This window comes from Amphiura filiformis, chromosome 1, assembly GCF_039555335.1.
Source record: "Amphiura filiformis chromosome 1, Afil_fr2py, whole genome shotgun sequence".
Classification (NCBI taxonomy): domain Eukaryota; kingdom Metazoa; phylum Echinodermata; class Ophiuroidea; order Amphilepidida; family Amphiuridae; genus Amphiura; species Amphiura filiformis.
Window position 1 is genome coordinate 71,442,524 of NC_092628.1, and position 18,642 is coordinate 71,461,165.

The following is an 18,642-nucleotide window of genomic DNA, read 5'->3' on the forward strand; positions in this document are numbered from 1 at the left end:
TCATATTGCTGATAAAGCACATTTCTACTTAGCTACATCTCAATTTAGCCAATTGCAGTTAGCCAGAAATCCTCAACTCTGAGTTGAGGCTTTCTAGTCCGAACCCAATTTGTTCAAACACTGAGATAAGTCTTTTTGGGCTACATAAGTATATTTGCTAAATACAGTACATACATTCCAAAAATGACACAGTTTGACCATTAACCTTCATGCCACTAGAGGTTAACAATTACAGTTTGTCCACTCTGAAGTACAAAGAGAAAATAAGTCGTTTAAAATTGCTATTCCGCAAAAAACAACTGTAAGCGCTGAGTTCCTTTGACCTACAAACTAGTATGATGTCATGAAATGAAGTGTGCCAGCTTTGAGAGAATGGACTGTCAACACTCTCAATGCACAGAACGTATACTGTTTTTGTTATCAGAAAAAACTCTGAATCAAGTATTACAAATTTAATGGTTTGTACACATATTGATCAGGCCACTGCTTTATTATATATTAGTAAATTGTGATATTACAATTCATATGTATATCAACTTGATTAGAAATACTTGGACTAAAAAATAAAAAATAAATTCAGATAAATGTTACCGTGCGAGCTTAGAATTTGAGCGTGATGTATATCCATGTTGTTTTATTATGCAAATAAACAATTTCAATGGCCTTTTGTTGAACCTTTCCGATTTCTCGTGGTACAAGTTCGCACATTATATACATGACTGAGTATCAAAGGATATATCGAATGAATGAATGAAGAATGTGTATGTAACTCTTTGTGAACATTTACTCTTCATTTACTGTGACGTCATCAGTCTCCTGCATTGGCAATCAATTCGCTTCGAACGGGGGAAGGATCATACGAGGCAGCATTTTACCAACACAATTTCCCTTTTTTCAGGAGAAATACGAATAAAAAAATTGCAACGAGCGTCAACTTGTAATGTAATAATTATTCTCTTCGAATGGAGTCAAACTTGTTTTTGCAATATATATGCCCTTTAAACATGTTAAAGTACTTTTATGAGTGTAGTTACAGAACTATTATAATAGATTATTGAATGGTCATTTTTATTTTATATTTTTGCAAAAATGGATAAAAAAGTAAAAAAAGATTAGAATTTAAAAAAAGGGGACAATTCGTGATTCAGCTTAAAAATGTGTGTAAAAAATTGCCGACCGACCTACCCTAATTTTTTTTTCATGTTACGCCAATCAAACAATAATAGGTCTTACAAAGAGATTATAATAACACGTTTCATTAAAGAAAACCGTAACTCAGAAATTATTTCAGTTAGCACCAGAGCTACATAATAACTCAGTACTTAAATACTACTAAAGAACATCTTAAATTCCACTGTTCTTTATCAGAATTGACAAATTTTGTTATAATGAATAGGATTAGTTGTAAATAGCTCGCAAAATATTAAAAGTTGTTTTTCTCTAAATGGCATTTCTTGAATTAAGGCATTCTGGTTCTCAACCTTCGACTTCTTTCGTCCATTCGCCCATCCCATGTTAGCTCTACGCCAAAAAAAGAAACATTTTAAACATGGAGGAATTCGAAACAGCTATAAAACTTATATAAATTCATGGTGTCCAATGAAATGTAGTAATTCATTATTTTAGTCGGACCACTCGATCTTGTTCATGCGTTAATCTTTATCAAAGGTAAAGTGCGCACTTTTTGTGGAAATGTCAAAAGAAGAGAGGAAATACCTCAAGCTGATTAATGATGCTACCTGCCTATCCTGTGTCACGGCGACAAGCTTTTCCTGTACAAGCGGCAAGTGCGAAACGTTTGCACTTTTGCATAGCCGCTAGGAAAATGATAGCAAATCTATTGTAGCGAAATACGTACAAAAATGGTAAGAATGGCCTAGGAAACAGCAATAAATTTGCATTGACCTTACCACGAATTCTTGGAATGGTTTATAAACTGTAATTCTAAAGGAGTTTGCAAGAAAGGCCAAGGAACATCAACACATCTATTGTCTTCGATTTGTACTATTGTAGAGCGCCTTCCAAAGCTCTCTAAGGTAATTATTTCATAATGCACTTACATACTGAGCTGACAGTATTGAGTTGAAACTTCCAAGCTTAAGGTTCAGTAGCAACTATTTTAAACTGTTGTGATTTGGTAGTTCCTGGTAGTTCACAGTAACTAGCGAATGACAGAGAGCTTTGGCTAAATTTGCATTGATCATTTCACAGCGAGTGTGCAGAATAATTCAAATATCACAGATAGTTATGTTGTAAAGAGGAACGAAACAACAACACAAGCAAGTTTTCAAAGTACATGTATATGATTTGTAGAATGAACTTTTGCAAAACATCAAAGTGTTATTTTTCAATAATATACTTATTTAGATAATGAAAGTCTATCTTTTTTGGCCGCTTCGACCAACAATACCTCGACTACCCTTAAGGTACGTAGGGTATGTACCTTTCAACACTAAATGAAATGTCTCGGCCAAATGATAAGCCAAATGTTGATGAATGAATACAAAAAAGCATTAATTCGTTAATTAAGCATCTTCATTCTTTGCCTGCTGCGGTAGTTTCTTCACGAACACTTTTTGTTTTATGATAGGTTGAACTGCGAATTAAAATAGATTGCCATGACATCGACATGAGAGACTTGCAAGACCAAAAGAAGGAAGGAATAGTATTACTAAAGACTATTGACCTTGACAACGCGTATGTACCAGTGCTAGTGCCGGTTGTGGGGACTCTGCACAGTGTATAATTCTGTATACCCATTTGGACAGGACGAATCACACTTTCGACAACAAGGACGTTGTGATTTTAGACAGGTTCATTCTCGTCTTTTCATCTTTTCGTGCTGGTCAATGACCAATCGGCGACAGATCAACAGACGGCCTGAAGATGCACCTACCGTCGTTTTATCTTTTCAGTTTCTGTTTCCGTATCCGTATCCGTTTTTGTAAGTCATTGTTATTCTGAAGTGGTAGCCTCCCAGGCGTGACCAATCTTTTATTCTAGCCTTTTGTTAGTTACTAATAATTTGAAGCTCGTGAATTTCAGTTTTCGTTTTGGTAAGTTATGTTAATTTTTGACATAAATCCTTGAGATGAGAGGTTGGGTGCTAATCTAGACAAAAGAAGAGTCTAAATTTTACGGTCCTAAATTCGCGGTAAATTGTACGGCTTCAATTGACTTGTGTTTGGTGTATATGCACTTACGCCAAGGCGTAAGTAGCTCGTAAAAATAGTCTTGCATTGAAATATATACTAACCATGTTGCCAAGTTATAAGCAAAAGTCTTCATATTGGCGATAAAACGAGCGTCTGAAATAGCCAAATATCTCCCAATGAGGCGCGTACAAGTGGCGATTTCGTAATCATGTTTTATATTGAAATGCAATACAAAAGAATTGCATTGGAGCAAAGATAATTTATTCTATTCATTCGTACAAATGGCAAGCTAATCTGATAATTGGTTGGGCCTATATGCAAGACTCTGGTTTGTTTTAAATGTTTATTTAAACTGAAAAGATAAAACGACCCCTAGGGTCTTTTTATCTTTTCAGTTTTCGTAAGTCTATTGTTCAGATACGAAAACGCAAGGGATTCAGTAAGTTTACTGTAATTTGACTTCATTGTTAACTTTGAAGTACCAATCAGCTTATTTCAATAGAGGCGAATGCTTATGTCAATAAAGCCAGGAGAGAAAAGATTATGTTAACACCAGTGTTTTTAATGGTCTAGCGCGCTCTCGTCTTTAACATTGGTAAATTGATCTACATTAATGTGACAAAATGCATGCCAATCCGAATGACAAAGTCCACTTTTTTCTGTTGCAAAATTAATAAGCCCTTAAATCACAAAAGGTCTGCTTATGAGCCTGTCGAACCCCAATGCACTTGTGCATGGCCACAGTGTCTCCCTATTTTGCTTCCTCCTGCCCCCCCCTGATCAGTCTCCCCACTCCCTCTCCGGTCCCTACTCTCTCCTCTAGAGTTCTTCTCTTTCTAGTCTTTCAGTCTCCCACTCTCCTCTCTTTCTTCCTCACCCCTCCCACTCTCACTTGTTCAGTCTCAAGTATCTCCCTCCATCCCCCTCCCTTGCGAAATGTATCAGTATGATCCATGACTGAAAATAAGCTCTGCAAAAATAAACATTTAAAATAAACCCGAGTCTTGCATATAGGCCCAACCAATGATCAGATTAGCTTGCCATTGTTACGAATGAATAGAATAAATTATCTTTGCTCCAATGCAATTCTTTTGTATTGCATTTCAATATAAAACATGATTACCAAATTGCCACTTGTACCGGCCTCATTTGGAGATATTTGGCTATTTCAGACGCTCGTTTCATCGCCAATATGAAAGACTTTTGCTTATAACTTGGCAACATGGTTAGTATATATTTCAATGCAAGACTATTTTTACGAGCTACTTACGCCTTGGCGTAAGTGCATATACACCAAACACAAGTCAATTGAAGCCGTACAATTTACCGCGAATTTAGGACCGTAAAATTTAGACTCTTCTTTTGTCTAGATTAGCACAAATGATCATAACTTACCAAAACGAAAACTGACATTCACGAGCTTCAAATTATTAGTAACTAACAAAAGGCTAGAATAAAAGATTGGTCACACCTGGGAGGCTACCACTTCAGAATAACAATGACTTCCAAAAACGGATACGGATACGGAAACAGAAACTGAAAAGATAAAACGACGGCTAGGATAAGGTGTGAAACCGTAGAGAAATGTATATTATAAATTTGATTCCGTAAATGAATATGGACATTGTCTACAAAATTGATACAATTTTAAATGGTTGAGGTGCTCATCCACGTCGGCTCGTTCTAATGATTGCAGTTAAAAAACATTAATCCTAAGCATCCTTATGGCGGGCCTTATGGTAAATAAACAGATCCCAAAATAGATCCGTTAATGAAATAATGTCCTTAGTAATGCACATTAGTATGTTTAATTAGGGAAACACGATACGGATAAACCCAGCGCTTGTGAGTATAAAAGAGGACTTCATTAAAAGCTGAATGCTTATTGAAAAGACTTCCAATTCAATATTATTCAAAAACACAAGACTGGGCATGTAGATTCTTTGGGTCACTTTAATGAATAAATAAAATTGGATTTATATTTAGATTACAATTAGATCGCATCAACTAGGCCGGTTGCAGCCGAAGCCGGCGCAAACCTATCCGCACTTTTAAGAGTGTAACATCAACCAATTACATATGGAAAGGTTTGGCTACAAAACGATTCTCTTATAAACCATCTATGCACAGTTTCCACCTCGATACACCTGAGCACACAATTTCGCCCAAGAGTTTCCAAGTAATCAGTGAATTGTCTCTACACAGTCTTTGATAATACACTACGCGGTTGAGTGCACAAAAAGAAAATGAAAAAAAAAAGAGTTGAGCTAGTGTGAGCTATACATGTCAGCTGTGCAAAACCGAGCCTGAATCTCTGAGACATTTCCTGCTGCTATCTGACTGTTTGGAGCAAACAAGACATCATCATATGTAGCATCTGCGGCATTCCATCTCAACATTGAATGTGAGCGATGAAGGCATCCTGTATGATGCAGAACATTATCGACTGTACCCGTGTTGGAATTTTGCCCTACCTTCCAGATGACCAGAGATTTGAAGCCAGTTTTGCTCTCCACCGGATAAGGAATTTCATAGGTGATTAATCACACCTACTTCATCTTGGAGCTGATTTACCATGTATAATCTGACGTGGTTATATATGCGTCGTTACTGACGGCATTGGACGTGTTGTTTGTGTTATGGCAGATTACGTCTTAAGCTTGTTGGGTGCATGTTGGAAGAGGATTTACGGGATTTTGTTTTTGCTTTTTCATCTTTATGATTCTTCAATATTTTTTTCTGACCACCCTGTTAATCACCCAGTGATCAGGGATGCGCCAACGTCAAGGCGGGAACTACGATATCAATATTTGAGTGCAAACATTGGTAGGTAATTTGCTCCCCTCCGACTGGCTTTAAACAAAAGGTCGTGTTCCATGAAACGGCTGTGAAGACAACTTACAACAGGTTGCGGTCGTTCCATGAAACCCATCTTAGATGAAATTTGTCATATTAAGGGGGTACTACACCAATTGCATTTTTTTGCATTTTTTTACATTTTATGAAGAAATGAGAAAAAGAAATTGGACAAAGTGGTATGCAAAATGAAGGGGCAAATCTTCTCGTTCAATTTAATTGGTGGCATCAGTATCAATGACGCGTACATGCTTCTAATGGTATAAGCCAAAAAGTGGTACATCACTGATGTTTTAAATTCACTTCATTTTGGAAAGCTTACTATCAACGGATTTCGTTAAAATTTTGGATATGTGTTGCTAACACATTAGGGAAATAATGTTGATATGTAATTGTAAAATGGGAATAAGTGGTCCCTGATTTCTTTTATGACTTCATGAACTTGGTGCTCCACAACTTTAAAAAAACGAACCGGTTAAAATGCTTCTATTTTCAATGTTGAGCTATATTTTGTATTTTGAACTTGCGACACTATTTCACTGAAACTTAATTAAGCCATAGGTAACAGGTTATCACAACCACACTACAGCAATGTTGAAAAAGATTGTATTTTTGTCACCTATACCACCATATTAGGTAGTTTTCCGTAAGCTTCATTTTTGTGATTTTGGTAACTATTTTATATTTATTTGCCCAATCCATCTCAACTAGGCAATCTAAATTGTACTCACCATTTACATCCCAAGGTATTTTAGTATATCCACCTCACACATTTCCATTATATATCCAGTAACAGACAAAATATCAAAATTGATGCCTCATTATGACATGTATGATATCACAGACTATCACATGTATTCAGAATTGATGCCTGAATTTGACCTGAACCAATTGACCTATAACCTGACCTTTGATGACCTTATAGCCTTTTTAAATCTCTTTTCCTAACAACATATTATAGAAGATACATACATGGTGTAGTATTAAATTGTCTATGTGGAAGAGATTAGGCCTATTTAATTTATTCAGTGTTATAATCAGTGAGTACATTTCTATAGATAGTATAACAAAGGATTTAATGTATTCTATTCATGTATTCTACTTGGACATGTTCAATAGAATAAATTATGGTTTGTTATGAAACACACATCTCAGTTACTAGGATACAGTAAACAGAAAAATATATAGGGCTAAAATGATTTTCTAAAATGGTTTAAAATCACTTTGTAGGTAGAGATATTTTATAAGTTTAGGACATGAGATGATGAACATATTAATGTAGTTCATAAATTTGCAAGAAAAAAAAGAAGAGGGGTACTGATGAAAATCAGGGTATTATTCCCCCTTAAAAATAAAGATACTATCAAGACCCTATCGGAGCGGATGACTTGGTCAATGTCAAATTATATGGAATTAAATAATATGAAAGTGGGCAATAAATCAAGCTCTCCACCCACCCACTCTTATCAAACTAGACAAGCGTGTCAAACAATACGAAATAAGAATTAATGGTACTAGTATATAAGATGCCATCCATTAAGATATCTTTCATTAGTCAGTACATGTAGCGTGAAAAGTAAATGGAAACCCTTGCAACTGAGAAGGTTAGGGACCATTCACAAACACTTGTTAGGGGGGGGCTGATGCAAAATGGGGGCCCTTAAAAGTTATGACCACAAATTGTCCCGGGAAAATTGAGTTTATATGCTTTTCTATGGGGTTAACCCATAATTTTCATATAATTTGTTTGCATCAAGCCCCTAACAAATGTTTGTGAACGGTGTCTTATCTTCTACAAAAACAAGTTTGTCTAGCACCGATAATGCTGATAATTGCTTGGTTTCAAAACTCTATTGTCATGTTCGTGGTATATGCCTTATACGAGGGGCAGTCAGTAAGAGTTGACTCGTGACGTCATTTGTGGATCGTTTTCATGGCATTTCTCAATGATTACATAAACACTGTACCTTTGTCTTTCAAATAACACATGTAAAAATTATATCACACATATGATTACGTAACAGCATTAGCATAAAATCAATGGTCTAGAGTCACCTGGTGAAATTGAGTCGTTTTTGTTAAGGGAAATAAGAGGCTGAAATGAGGTATTGTTGTATTTTCTATATTTTCTCGGGAATTAAAGAATGGAGAATGCTGCCTTTTGGAACAGTAATAGAACACAAACTATCAGCTCATTAAACCATGTTTGTTGGGTTGTAAAGGTTTTAGTTTATTTAAAATGCGTGGTCAAATATGTCTTATTTTTGACAAAAACAAGGCTTTTTTTTTCTTTAAAAATCTTGATATTGCCAAAAATAGCAAACGTGGAAATTTAATTTTTTTGCCAGTTCTGTTGACTAATCTCCAAACATTTAAACGGGAGTCTCCCTAGAAAATATTTGAATCCGTGATTAAAATATAACTGTTATTCTACCATTGTTACATTTATACAAAAAGTAGTGGTACAAAGAGAGAGGCCATCGTTTGAATGAGAAATTTTCATCAGTACCCATCTTCTTTTTTTTGTTGCAAATTTATGGAGTATATTTATATGTTCATCATCTCATGTCCTGAACTTATAAAATATCTCTACATACAAAGTGGTTTTAAACCATTATAGAAAATCATTTTAGCCCTATATATTTTTTTGTTTACTGTATCCTGGTAACTGAGATGTGTGTTTCATAACAAACCATAATTTATTCTATTGAACATGTCCAAGTAGAATACATGAATAGAATACATTAAATCCTTTGTTATACTATCTATAGAAATGTACTCACTGATTATAACACTGAATAAATTAAATAGGCCTAATCTCTTCCACATAGACAATTTAATACTACACCATGTATGTATCTTCTATAATATGTTGTTAGGAAAAGAGATTTAAAAAGGCTATAAGGTCATCAAAGGTCAGGTTATAGGTCAATTGGTTCAGGTCAAATTCAGGCATCAATTTGGAATAGGCCTACATGTGATAGTCTGTGATATCATACATGTCATAATGAGGCATCAATTTTGATATTTTGTCTGTTACTGGATATATAATGGAAATGTGTGAGGTGGATATACTAAAATACCTTGGGATGTAAATGGTGAGTACAATTTAGATTGCCTAGTTGAGATGGATTGGGCAAATAAATATAAAATAGTTACCAAAATCACAAAAATGAAGCTTACGGAAAACTACCTAATATGGTGGTATAGGTGACAAAAAATACAATCTTTTTCAACATTGCTGTAGTGTGGTTGTGGTAACCTGTTACCTATGGCTTAATTAAGTTTCAGTGACACAGTGTCGCAAGTTCAAAATACAAAATATAGCTCGACATTGAAAATAGAAGCATTTTAACCGGTTCGTTTTTGGATAGTTGTGGAGCACCAAGTTCATGAAGTCATAAAAGAAATCAGGGACCACTTATTCCCATTTACATCAACATTATTTCCCTAATGTGTTAGCAACACATATCCAAAAATTTTAACGAATCCGTTAATAGTAAGCTTTCCAAAATGAAGTGAATTTAAATCATCAGTGATGTACCTCCTTTTGGCTTCTATCTTCAAAAGCATGTAAGCTACATTGATACCGATGCCACCAATAAAACGAGAAGATTTGCCCCTTCATTTTGCATACCACTTTGCCCAATTTGTTTTTGTAATTTCTTCACAAAATGCAAAAAAATGCAAAAAAAAATCAATGGGTGTAGTACCCCCTTAAGTGAACGCGAAAGTCCATTGAGTTGATTTTTAATGCTATGTAATTAGAGTCACGCGGTAGCCGTGACCAGCAAGTTTAAAAAAAAAAAGACTGATAAAGAAGACTAATAACAGATGCTCCCGCGAGACTATATTTACACCTAACATTAAAACACTTGACTTCTATTGTTCGATGTTATTTTTCGCTGGGTACAAAATGTATCTAAAACCATGCTAAATGTTATTTACAGTCCCAGGTGTAATATCGTGACAACTCATTAATTCCAAAAGGGCCACCAATCCTACAGTCAATCATTGTTCGTAATAAACAAATATTTTTGCTTCCATTTCACGCGGTATTTCATAGCGAAAATTAGTTGCAAATCATACTGATCCAGAATTATTGGACACTGCTACAGGTCTACCTGGTTATCACCTTCACACTACTTTTTCAGATTCACTTCCAAATATACCCTAGCAGTTTCCTGGATACCCTACATACAAATTCTGAGCCACATTCGCCAAAAAATCAAGTTTTTCACCATTCTTTTGTTCATATCGGACGACGCATCCATTTATATAATAAATGCTGTATTTCGACACAGTAATTTATAGCAGAGGCCCGTGGTCTAATGGTTAGGGCGCTTGACTCCAGATACTCTATCCCGAGTTCGAAACCCGGTGACCAACTGATTTTTTTCTTCAATGTTTTATTAAACAATTTATTGTCATTAATCAAGGATAACATAATTTTAAACATCCAGTGCTATTGTGATATTATTTTTTTATTAAAGCAAGTTGTTTGATTCTCATGGAAATTGTTTATTGTGTTAAGGGCCTATTTAAAAACACAGCATAATGAGATACAACACCATCAAGGATCAAAAGACATCTGAATAACCAAGAAACTAGATCAGGTATTATAGGGTATGCAATACGACGTTACTCATTGTTATTCTCATTTAAATATATTTTGTCCTACCACGGGCAAATTCGCATGATAATAGGACAATAAAACATGATTGTGATATGTATGAATGGTTGTTGAATCAATTCAGAGACCTGACTCTCTGTCATCTTCAGCTATCGTAGAACATGACAATTGTCATACCGTCCCGGTAGGTTGATTACAAACACTCTGTAGGTGTGGAAAATTGTTCCGCTAGTATGGAAGGCCAGCAGGAAAAAAAATATCCAAATAACATTTATCAAGCATATATAGTACGGAAGCGTCTATGTGACACAACTTGACAAGATAATTATCTTGCCATGTCGACTTATTATCAGCATTATGTCAACATGACGATATAAAATATCTCGCCAAGACAACTGAACAAACAAATCAACATGGCAAGATAAATTGTCATGCTAAGTCGACATAAAAAAAATGGATATCGTCTTCGCGAAATAAATTATTATGCCAAGTCAATTTAGCAACAAATTAATGTCTACATAGCAGGATATTTTGTCACGTCCAGTTGACTTAACAAACAATATAAGTCAACATGGTAAGATTAAATTATCATACCAAGGAATAGTAATTTTTGAAACCGTAGAATTTAAATTATTGAAAAGCATCCTCGGGATGTAGAGGAGGGGGCGGCCCGAAATTAAAGGGAAATTAAATCTCAAAAGACCGCCGACAACCGCCGCTCAATAGGGATATCCAACTAGATTGCCCCGCAGGGTTACAAAGAACCACAAACCGCGAAATTTGGATATCCAGCTAGATTGTCCCGCAGGACTCAGGAACCACAAATCTTGAAATATGGATATCCTACAAATTAAAACCACAAACCGCGAAAAACCGCCAACAACTGCCGCTTAATAGAAATATTCAACTATATTGCCCCGCAGGGCTACAAAGAACCACAAACCGTGAAATTTGGATATCCAACTAGATTGCCCCGCAGGGCTATAAAGAACCATAAACCGCGAAATAGGGATGTCCAACAAGTTTTAACTATAAATTAGCCCTCGATAGAGGGCAAAGTTTGAAGGATTAGGGAAATTATAACCACGAACCGCGAAAGTTACCTTAACAAACAATATAAGTCAACATAGTAAGATAAATTATCATACCAAGTAATAGTAATTTTTGACACCGTATAATTACAATTTTTGAAAAGCATCCTCGGGATGTAGAGGAGGGCGGCCCGAAATTAAAGGGAAAATTTAATCTCAAAAGACCGCCGACAACCACCGCTCAATAGGGATATCCAACTAGATTGTCCGCAGGGCTACAAAGAACCACAAACCGCGAAATTTGGATATCCAGCTAGATTGCCCCGCAGGAATCAGGAACCACAAATCTTGAAATATGGATATCCTACCAATTAAAACCACAAACCGCGAAAAAACCGCTAACAACTGCCGCTCAATAGAAATATCCAACTAGATTGCCCCGCAGGGCTATAAAGAACCCCACACCGCGAAATATGGATGTCCAACAAGTTTTAACTATAAATTAGCCCTCGATAAAGGGCAAGGCTTGAAGGATAAGGAACATTATAACCACGAACCGCGAAAGACCTCCAACAACCACCTCAATAGAGATATTCAACTAGATTGCCTGCAGGGCTACAAAGAACTACAAACGGCGAAATTTGGAAATCCAACTATATTGCCCCGCAGGGCTACAAAGAACCACACATCGCGAAATATGGATATCCAACAAGCGTAAACAATAAATCAGCCACGATAGAGGACAGGGTTTGAAGAATAAAGGTATACCACGAACCGCGAAAGACCGCCAACAACCGCCGCTCAATAGAGATATCCAACTAGATTGCCTGCAGGGCTACAAAGAACCACAAACGGCGACATTTGGATATCCAACTAGATTGCCCCAGGGCTACAAAGAACCACTTACATTTTAGTTATAGGTATAGCTACATATACTCGTTTTTTTTATTATCATAAATCAAGGATAATATTATTCAAACTATTTTTCGCTTTATTCGTCTTATGGAGTACTTCGTAACCGGATGACTTTTCAAGCTTGGAGCTACTCGGCTTCATTCATAAAAAGAAAGCAAATCTACCAAAAAACGTTGACAACGTAAAGAAAGCAGCAAGTTTAAAAAGCCCCCACCTCGGCTCACTTTTTGAAACTTGGTCCCATTTGTAAAAGATACTGATTTAAACTTTGTCATAATTATCAACTTAAAACATTTGCAGAAGTGTTATGTATCTTTAATTTGCCGATGCGATATTAAGTCGTCAGCATTCTGGAACGATCAGAAAGGTTGTTCTTGGCCAATATCCTATATATGTTTTGTTTTATCATAATTATTAAGGGAGGTGTTATGAGCGAACCGTGGTTTGGATTCCAGAGGGAGGGTGCCTGTAAGAGGCACAGCCATCAGAAAATGAATAACTGAGATCGCGCGCCAAATAAACTTACTGCAGTAATTTTCCAAGTCTTTAAAAAATAGACATAGGTGGGAATCGAACCCGGCACCTTCCGGTTCTGAATCAACAGATAGTATCACTAAGCCAACTTCCTATCTGCAATAAAACCTGTGATATTAATTCTTGATGTTTCACGGAAAAATCAATACTAATGTACGATGTCATTCAAACTCTAATAGAAGTCCCACAACTAAAGTAGCAATCGATAAATCTGCTCACTCAATCATCAAATAATCAATCGAAAAATAAATAAATAAATAAATAAATAAATAAACAAATAAACAAATAAATAAATGTGTCCGTTCTCTCGAGCCCCAAAACGTCATTAAATAAATAAATAAAAATAAATAAATAAATAAATAAATAAATAAATAAATAAATAAATAAATAAATAATACAAAAAGAAATTATATTATAAATTAGTTTTTCTAGGACCTACCCTGGAAAAATAAATCAGCGCATAAGAAAAAGAAACAGACGCTCGGATTCGAACAAGCGACACTGAGAACAGCAACGAAGAAACCACAATGCCTTAGACCACTCGGCCATAGAAGCACACAGTCTTCTCCATGTCAAAAATATATATTAACCTTTAACGTTGCGCAATATTGGCACGTGACACGGGCACATGTCTGTGTGGGTAAAGATACTGCATGATAGAAAGGCGTGCAAAGGATCTATCCCTGAAGTTAATGGTCATTGACATGTAACCAATTTTTTTGTATACCAGCTACACTCAACCTATACAAATAAGTATATTATTAGGCGTTGACGCAATCATGAATGCGGGAAGTATAAAACCATAGTCGCCACTCGTGCACTTGTTTGAGTCCACAGGTATTCCGGAAACAGCATTCAACCCCGAATTCAGAGGTCGATTTTGGGTTGTTACATGCAAATACAAACTAATTATATGATGAAAAAACCCACCAAGAGGACTACGATACTTATTCAGAGCCAATCTACATTCTGTTATTTACAAAAGCCGACGGTCAAAGTAAAATTATAAAAGGAGCAAGACCAGATATCAACGTTAAATCACGGTAAGCCTAAAATCGCATCGAAAACGCAAAATGCAGTCACAAAATTTATAATATTACTAAATCACCACAACGAATTGTAACGTAGGTATGCAGAAAAGAGTTGTATTAGCAATAACAAAGTATGTGCAAAAAGATTTGTCTTTGGCATGTCGCTTTTTTGAAATTTTTACTAAAAATATGAAATTTTGGAAAAACGCCCCAAAATTTAAAACAAACACGAACCTTCCAAAATAAATATATATTAGCACTCGGCGGCCCAGTCACTACCTGTCGCTGTGATTTGGGGTAACTCGTTGCTTCCCTTCTCCAGATACCTGTACTTCAAGGTCGCTCATACCCCAGCCCTTAAGTTCATGATCAATGATTGAATTAAACGAATAACAAGTAGGCATGTTAATGGCAATGATGCTATTGCTGTTGATATTCAAAATGGGACCAAGTTTCAAAAGGTGAGCCGAGGTGGGGGCTTTTTAAACTTGCTGCTTTCTTTTCTTATGCTACGTCTTTTTGGTAGATCTACATTACCAGTCGTTCTCCATGGATCCGAGGGAGGGTCTAGCTCTCAACACGCGATATTCAAAATTCCCACGCCGAAATTGTCTAAGTGCAATGACGTAATGGTTACTTATGCTCATTGTCGTCAGCATTCATTGTATTGCTGTGACGTCATTGCACTCGACAATTTCAGCGCCCGGTTCTGAATATCGCGTGTTGAGTGACGGATGTCACTATGGTCAACGTGATTCGTGCTTGACAATTATTTTTCTTACATAAGGACTAATGTTGTGATTGCCGGAGACTTCCTTTAACGATTTATTTAGTACAATAATTGGATTCAAGTCTTTGATCTACAATTTGTAACTCGCAGACGAAGACAAATTTGGCATTTGCGCAACGTTTCTGTAATCCGTTGTAAATCAAATCAAATCACAGTAGGCCTATTCGCCATGCTACTGATCATGCATAAAATATCTTCCAAATGATTTTCTGTTGTTTTTACGAAATTCCTTAGTACCTTGGTATATTATATGCACAACGTGAAGACTGCTTATTGGCATGGTTTAGAAAAATATCATCTAGAATACGTGATGCCCTTCATTTCTTTTGTTACACCTGGCAGGGAATTTTCAATGAATGCATATATTCGACACAATTACAAAAACTAATCATCCTTTGATTATTTTTGTTTGATCCACCTGTACAAGGTCTTGCAGGCGATATGAACAATAAAACGTCAGGCTATTGTTTGGAGTAGATAATTACACATTCCAGACAAAATTAGTTGTCAGCCCAGACTTTTTACATGATTTACGGATATGTCATCCAAATGTTGTTGTTTTTTAAAATTCTGAACAGGAGACACAACTGGTTTGATCAGGTCTTATTTTAAGCTGCAGACACTTTCAAAGGAATTATAAATTACAGAAACCAAACGAAAACTAAACGTCGAAATGTTTTTTTAATTCTAAATAGGAGACACATGCATCCCAGCAAACACAAAACGTTTTCGACATCATTCGCAAAAGGTTATAAAAGGTTGTCAGAAAACGTTTAAATGTCGGGTTATATAAAGGGTATATTAAGAGTATAAAACGTTTTCATAACGTTAAAAAACATTTTTTTGATAATCTACTGCTCAGCAAACAAAAATGTTTTACAGAAAACGTTTAAATGGCGGGTTATATAAAGGGTATAAAATCGTTTTAATAACATTCCAAAAACATTCTTGAAAACTTGATACAAAACATTCTAAACAGAATGTTATTTTGGGGTTGAAAAAATATTTTGCAAAAAATGTTTGCCTAAAATATTTGCAATAACGTTTGAAAAACGTTTTCATGACCTTTATATAACCCGACATTTAAATGTTATTATAATGTTTTGAAAATAACATTTGAAGAACATTTCTGTGTTTACTAGGTTGAAATATTTTAACATGTTATTTAAGTATTGACAAAATATTAGGTAAAAATATTTACAATAACATTTTTTGAAAACATTAAAAAATATTGTTGTAGTGTGTTTTCATACAAAACGTTTTAAAACGTTATCATGACCTTTATACAACCCGACATTTTAATGTTATTAAAACGTTTTTACCTAAACCAAAGGCCAAAATATAACTTATTTAAAACGTTTTAAAACATTTTTGTGTTTGCTGGGATGGGTAAGATCAGATCTTTTAAAAGCTGTAAAGCACATTCAATGGAATTACGAAATTACAAAAACAAAACGAAAAGACTCAAACTAGTGTATGTAAGAGGGCGGTCCAATCAACAACACCATTCACACTTTTTCTCCATCAATATGGATAATAGTGACCTTGTAAAATTTAGGGCTGAAAGATGTTTTATTCGGAATTTGTAAGCCAAAATGTGTCAAAAGTGGGTTTATTGACAGAAAGTCAAACAATAGCTTCGAACAACAAGTACGCTTTAAAATAACAGTAAGCTGCACTTACGACACATTAGATTTAGACACTACAACCTGTTTCAAAAGATTACGCAATTGGAAAGCGCCATCTTTGGCATTTAGAAAATACTGTTGTGACATGCTGCTTACATCAACGTCAAGGGAGCAGTCCTATAGCTTTCAATTACCATTTGTTTCATTCATTTTGGTTTCGACAATCCAGAGATCTGCTTCACTAAACACAAATGTATGAAAACCCTTTTGTGTCACTTGTTAAGAAAATTGAATATAATGTTATATCCAAATACCTGTACAGTATATACAGTTAGTAAAAGAACATTCATTTGTAGGATTAGAAATGATTAAGTAACAATTTTTCAATTCAAATTTCAAACGTATACGATATGCAATATTTTGGTGACATTTTAATTTTACAACACAGTGCGCAATATTTGTTTCTCTTATAACATGTCTTGAGTGACAAAAAGAACAGTATTTACCATGATGAAATCATTGACATGTACTAGTACATGTATTTAATTTTACAACAGAATGTGAATTTTTTTTAACCTTTTAATATGTTTCAAGTGGAAAAAAGAGAATCATGATAAAACAGTGAAAATAATTTTGTATTGTTGTGTAATCGATGCATTCTTTTGATTGCACGAAGGAACTCTTGATAAACTTGATGCTATCATTGATTTACATGTACAGCCCTTTTCCCTAGTAAAAGTGGCACGATTGTGATTTTACCCTTTCGTTGTTAACTATTAAAACATATCTCGAAATTAAAACAATCAAATTGAACAGAATAAACGGCATTTGAAAGCTAAGACTGCGTCCTTGACAGTGAATAAGAATCATGTCAAAACAGTATTTTTTAATTGCCAATTTGGGCGCTTTTCACTTGCACAAGTTTTTTGTGACAGGCTGTATAAACAAAACAGTGTAGCACACGTTAATCTTAGATAATGTAAGAGGAACAAAGTTAGTACTTAAACAAATTTTTTTTAAACACATAAATACACCCCATATTTCACTCCACGTCTCCACACCCTCAAGCACAAAAGACGCGTGCAAAAATAAAATTGCCTAATTTGATAATAATAGAGAGCAAAGTGCGTTTGTATTATACTAAATAATCATAATGCCAGTTATAGCTGAAATAGGAAAGGTTTCATTGCTAATTCAAATCGATGTTTAACTTACCAGCTATCATAAAGCCCGTGTTTTTCCTTGTATAGACTTTTCTAAATCGTGGCTGATGTACAATAAGTACATATCGGTTGAAGCTTATGACACCAAGAGACATAACTGATCCAACGAATGTTAACATATTAAAAAATCCAAAAGCAGTGCAAGCTCTTGATCCCAGTTTCCATTCTCCCAAAATAATGGTTGACAGAGTTACCGGTAAATTTATAACCGCTACCATTACATCGGCGCTACTAAGGCACAAAACTAAGGCATTTGAAGTTGTTCTTAAAGCTTTGCTTCTAAAAACAACCATCCAAAGTAAAGAGTTTCCAAAAAAGGCAAAGAACCATATTGTTGCGAGTAAGAATGTTTCGATAACCTTTTCCACAAGTGATATTTGATGTGGCGCTGGTGAGAAAAATGCATCGCCTGTTGATGGGGTAACATTTTGAAATCCTGTCGCCGAGTTTTGCACACTGAACGTAATACTCGAAGTCGTGTGTAGCACCATTTCATATAGCCGAGAAATATCTTGTCTATAAAGTCAATCATTGAAATATCCAACTAACAGGCATCACACAAACTGTAAGCGGCAATGATTAGAAAGCAACATAACACAATCTGACTAGCTAAGTAACAAAACATTAACGCCGGTAACACCTGTTCTTAAGCAGTAGAGATCGAGTAATGAAATATTTGCCATATCATTGGTTTAAGAGTAAGGTGAGATGTGACTGTTGCGCGCGCAGTGTAAAATATATAATTGGTTTCTGTTCAATAGAAAACTATCATCCAGATCTATCGCTTCAAGATGAACGATGCTTAAATTTTGCTGTTATTCTTGATATTACGATAATTTAAAAATG

General features: G+C 35.3%; 1 protein-coding gene across 1 annotated transcript in view; it reads right to left on the reverse strand.

Moving 5' to 3' along the window:
* Nucleotides 1–18,438, reverse strand: part of LOC140152574 (D(2)-like dopamine receptor) — an 81,272-nt gene extending 62,834 nt beyond the window's left edge. Inside the window, exon 1 of the mRNA XM_072174984.1 lies at nucleotides 17,789–18,438. Within this exon, the coding sequence (XP_072031085.1) occupies nucleotides 17,789–18,287 (499 nt within the window). The 5' untranslated portion in view covers nucleotides 18,288–18,438. The remainder of the gene's footprint in view (nucleotides 1–17,788) is intronic.
* Nucleotides 18,439–18,642: the final 204 nt, after the last annotated feature.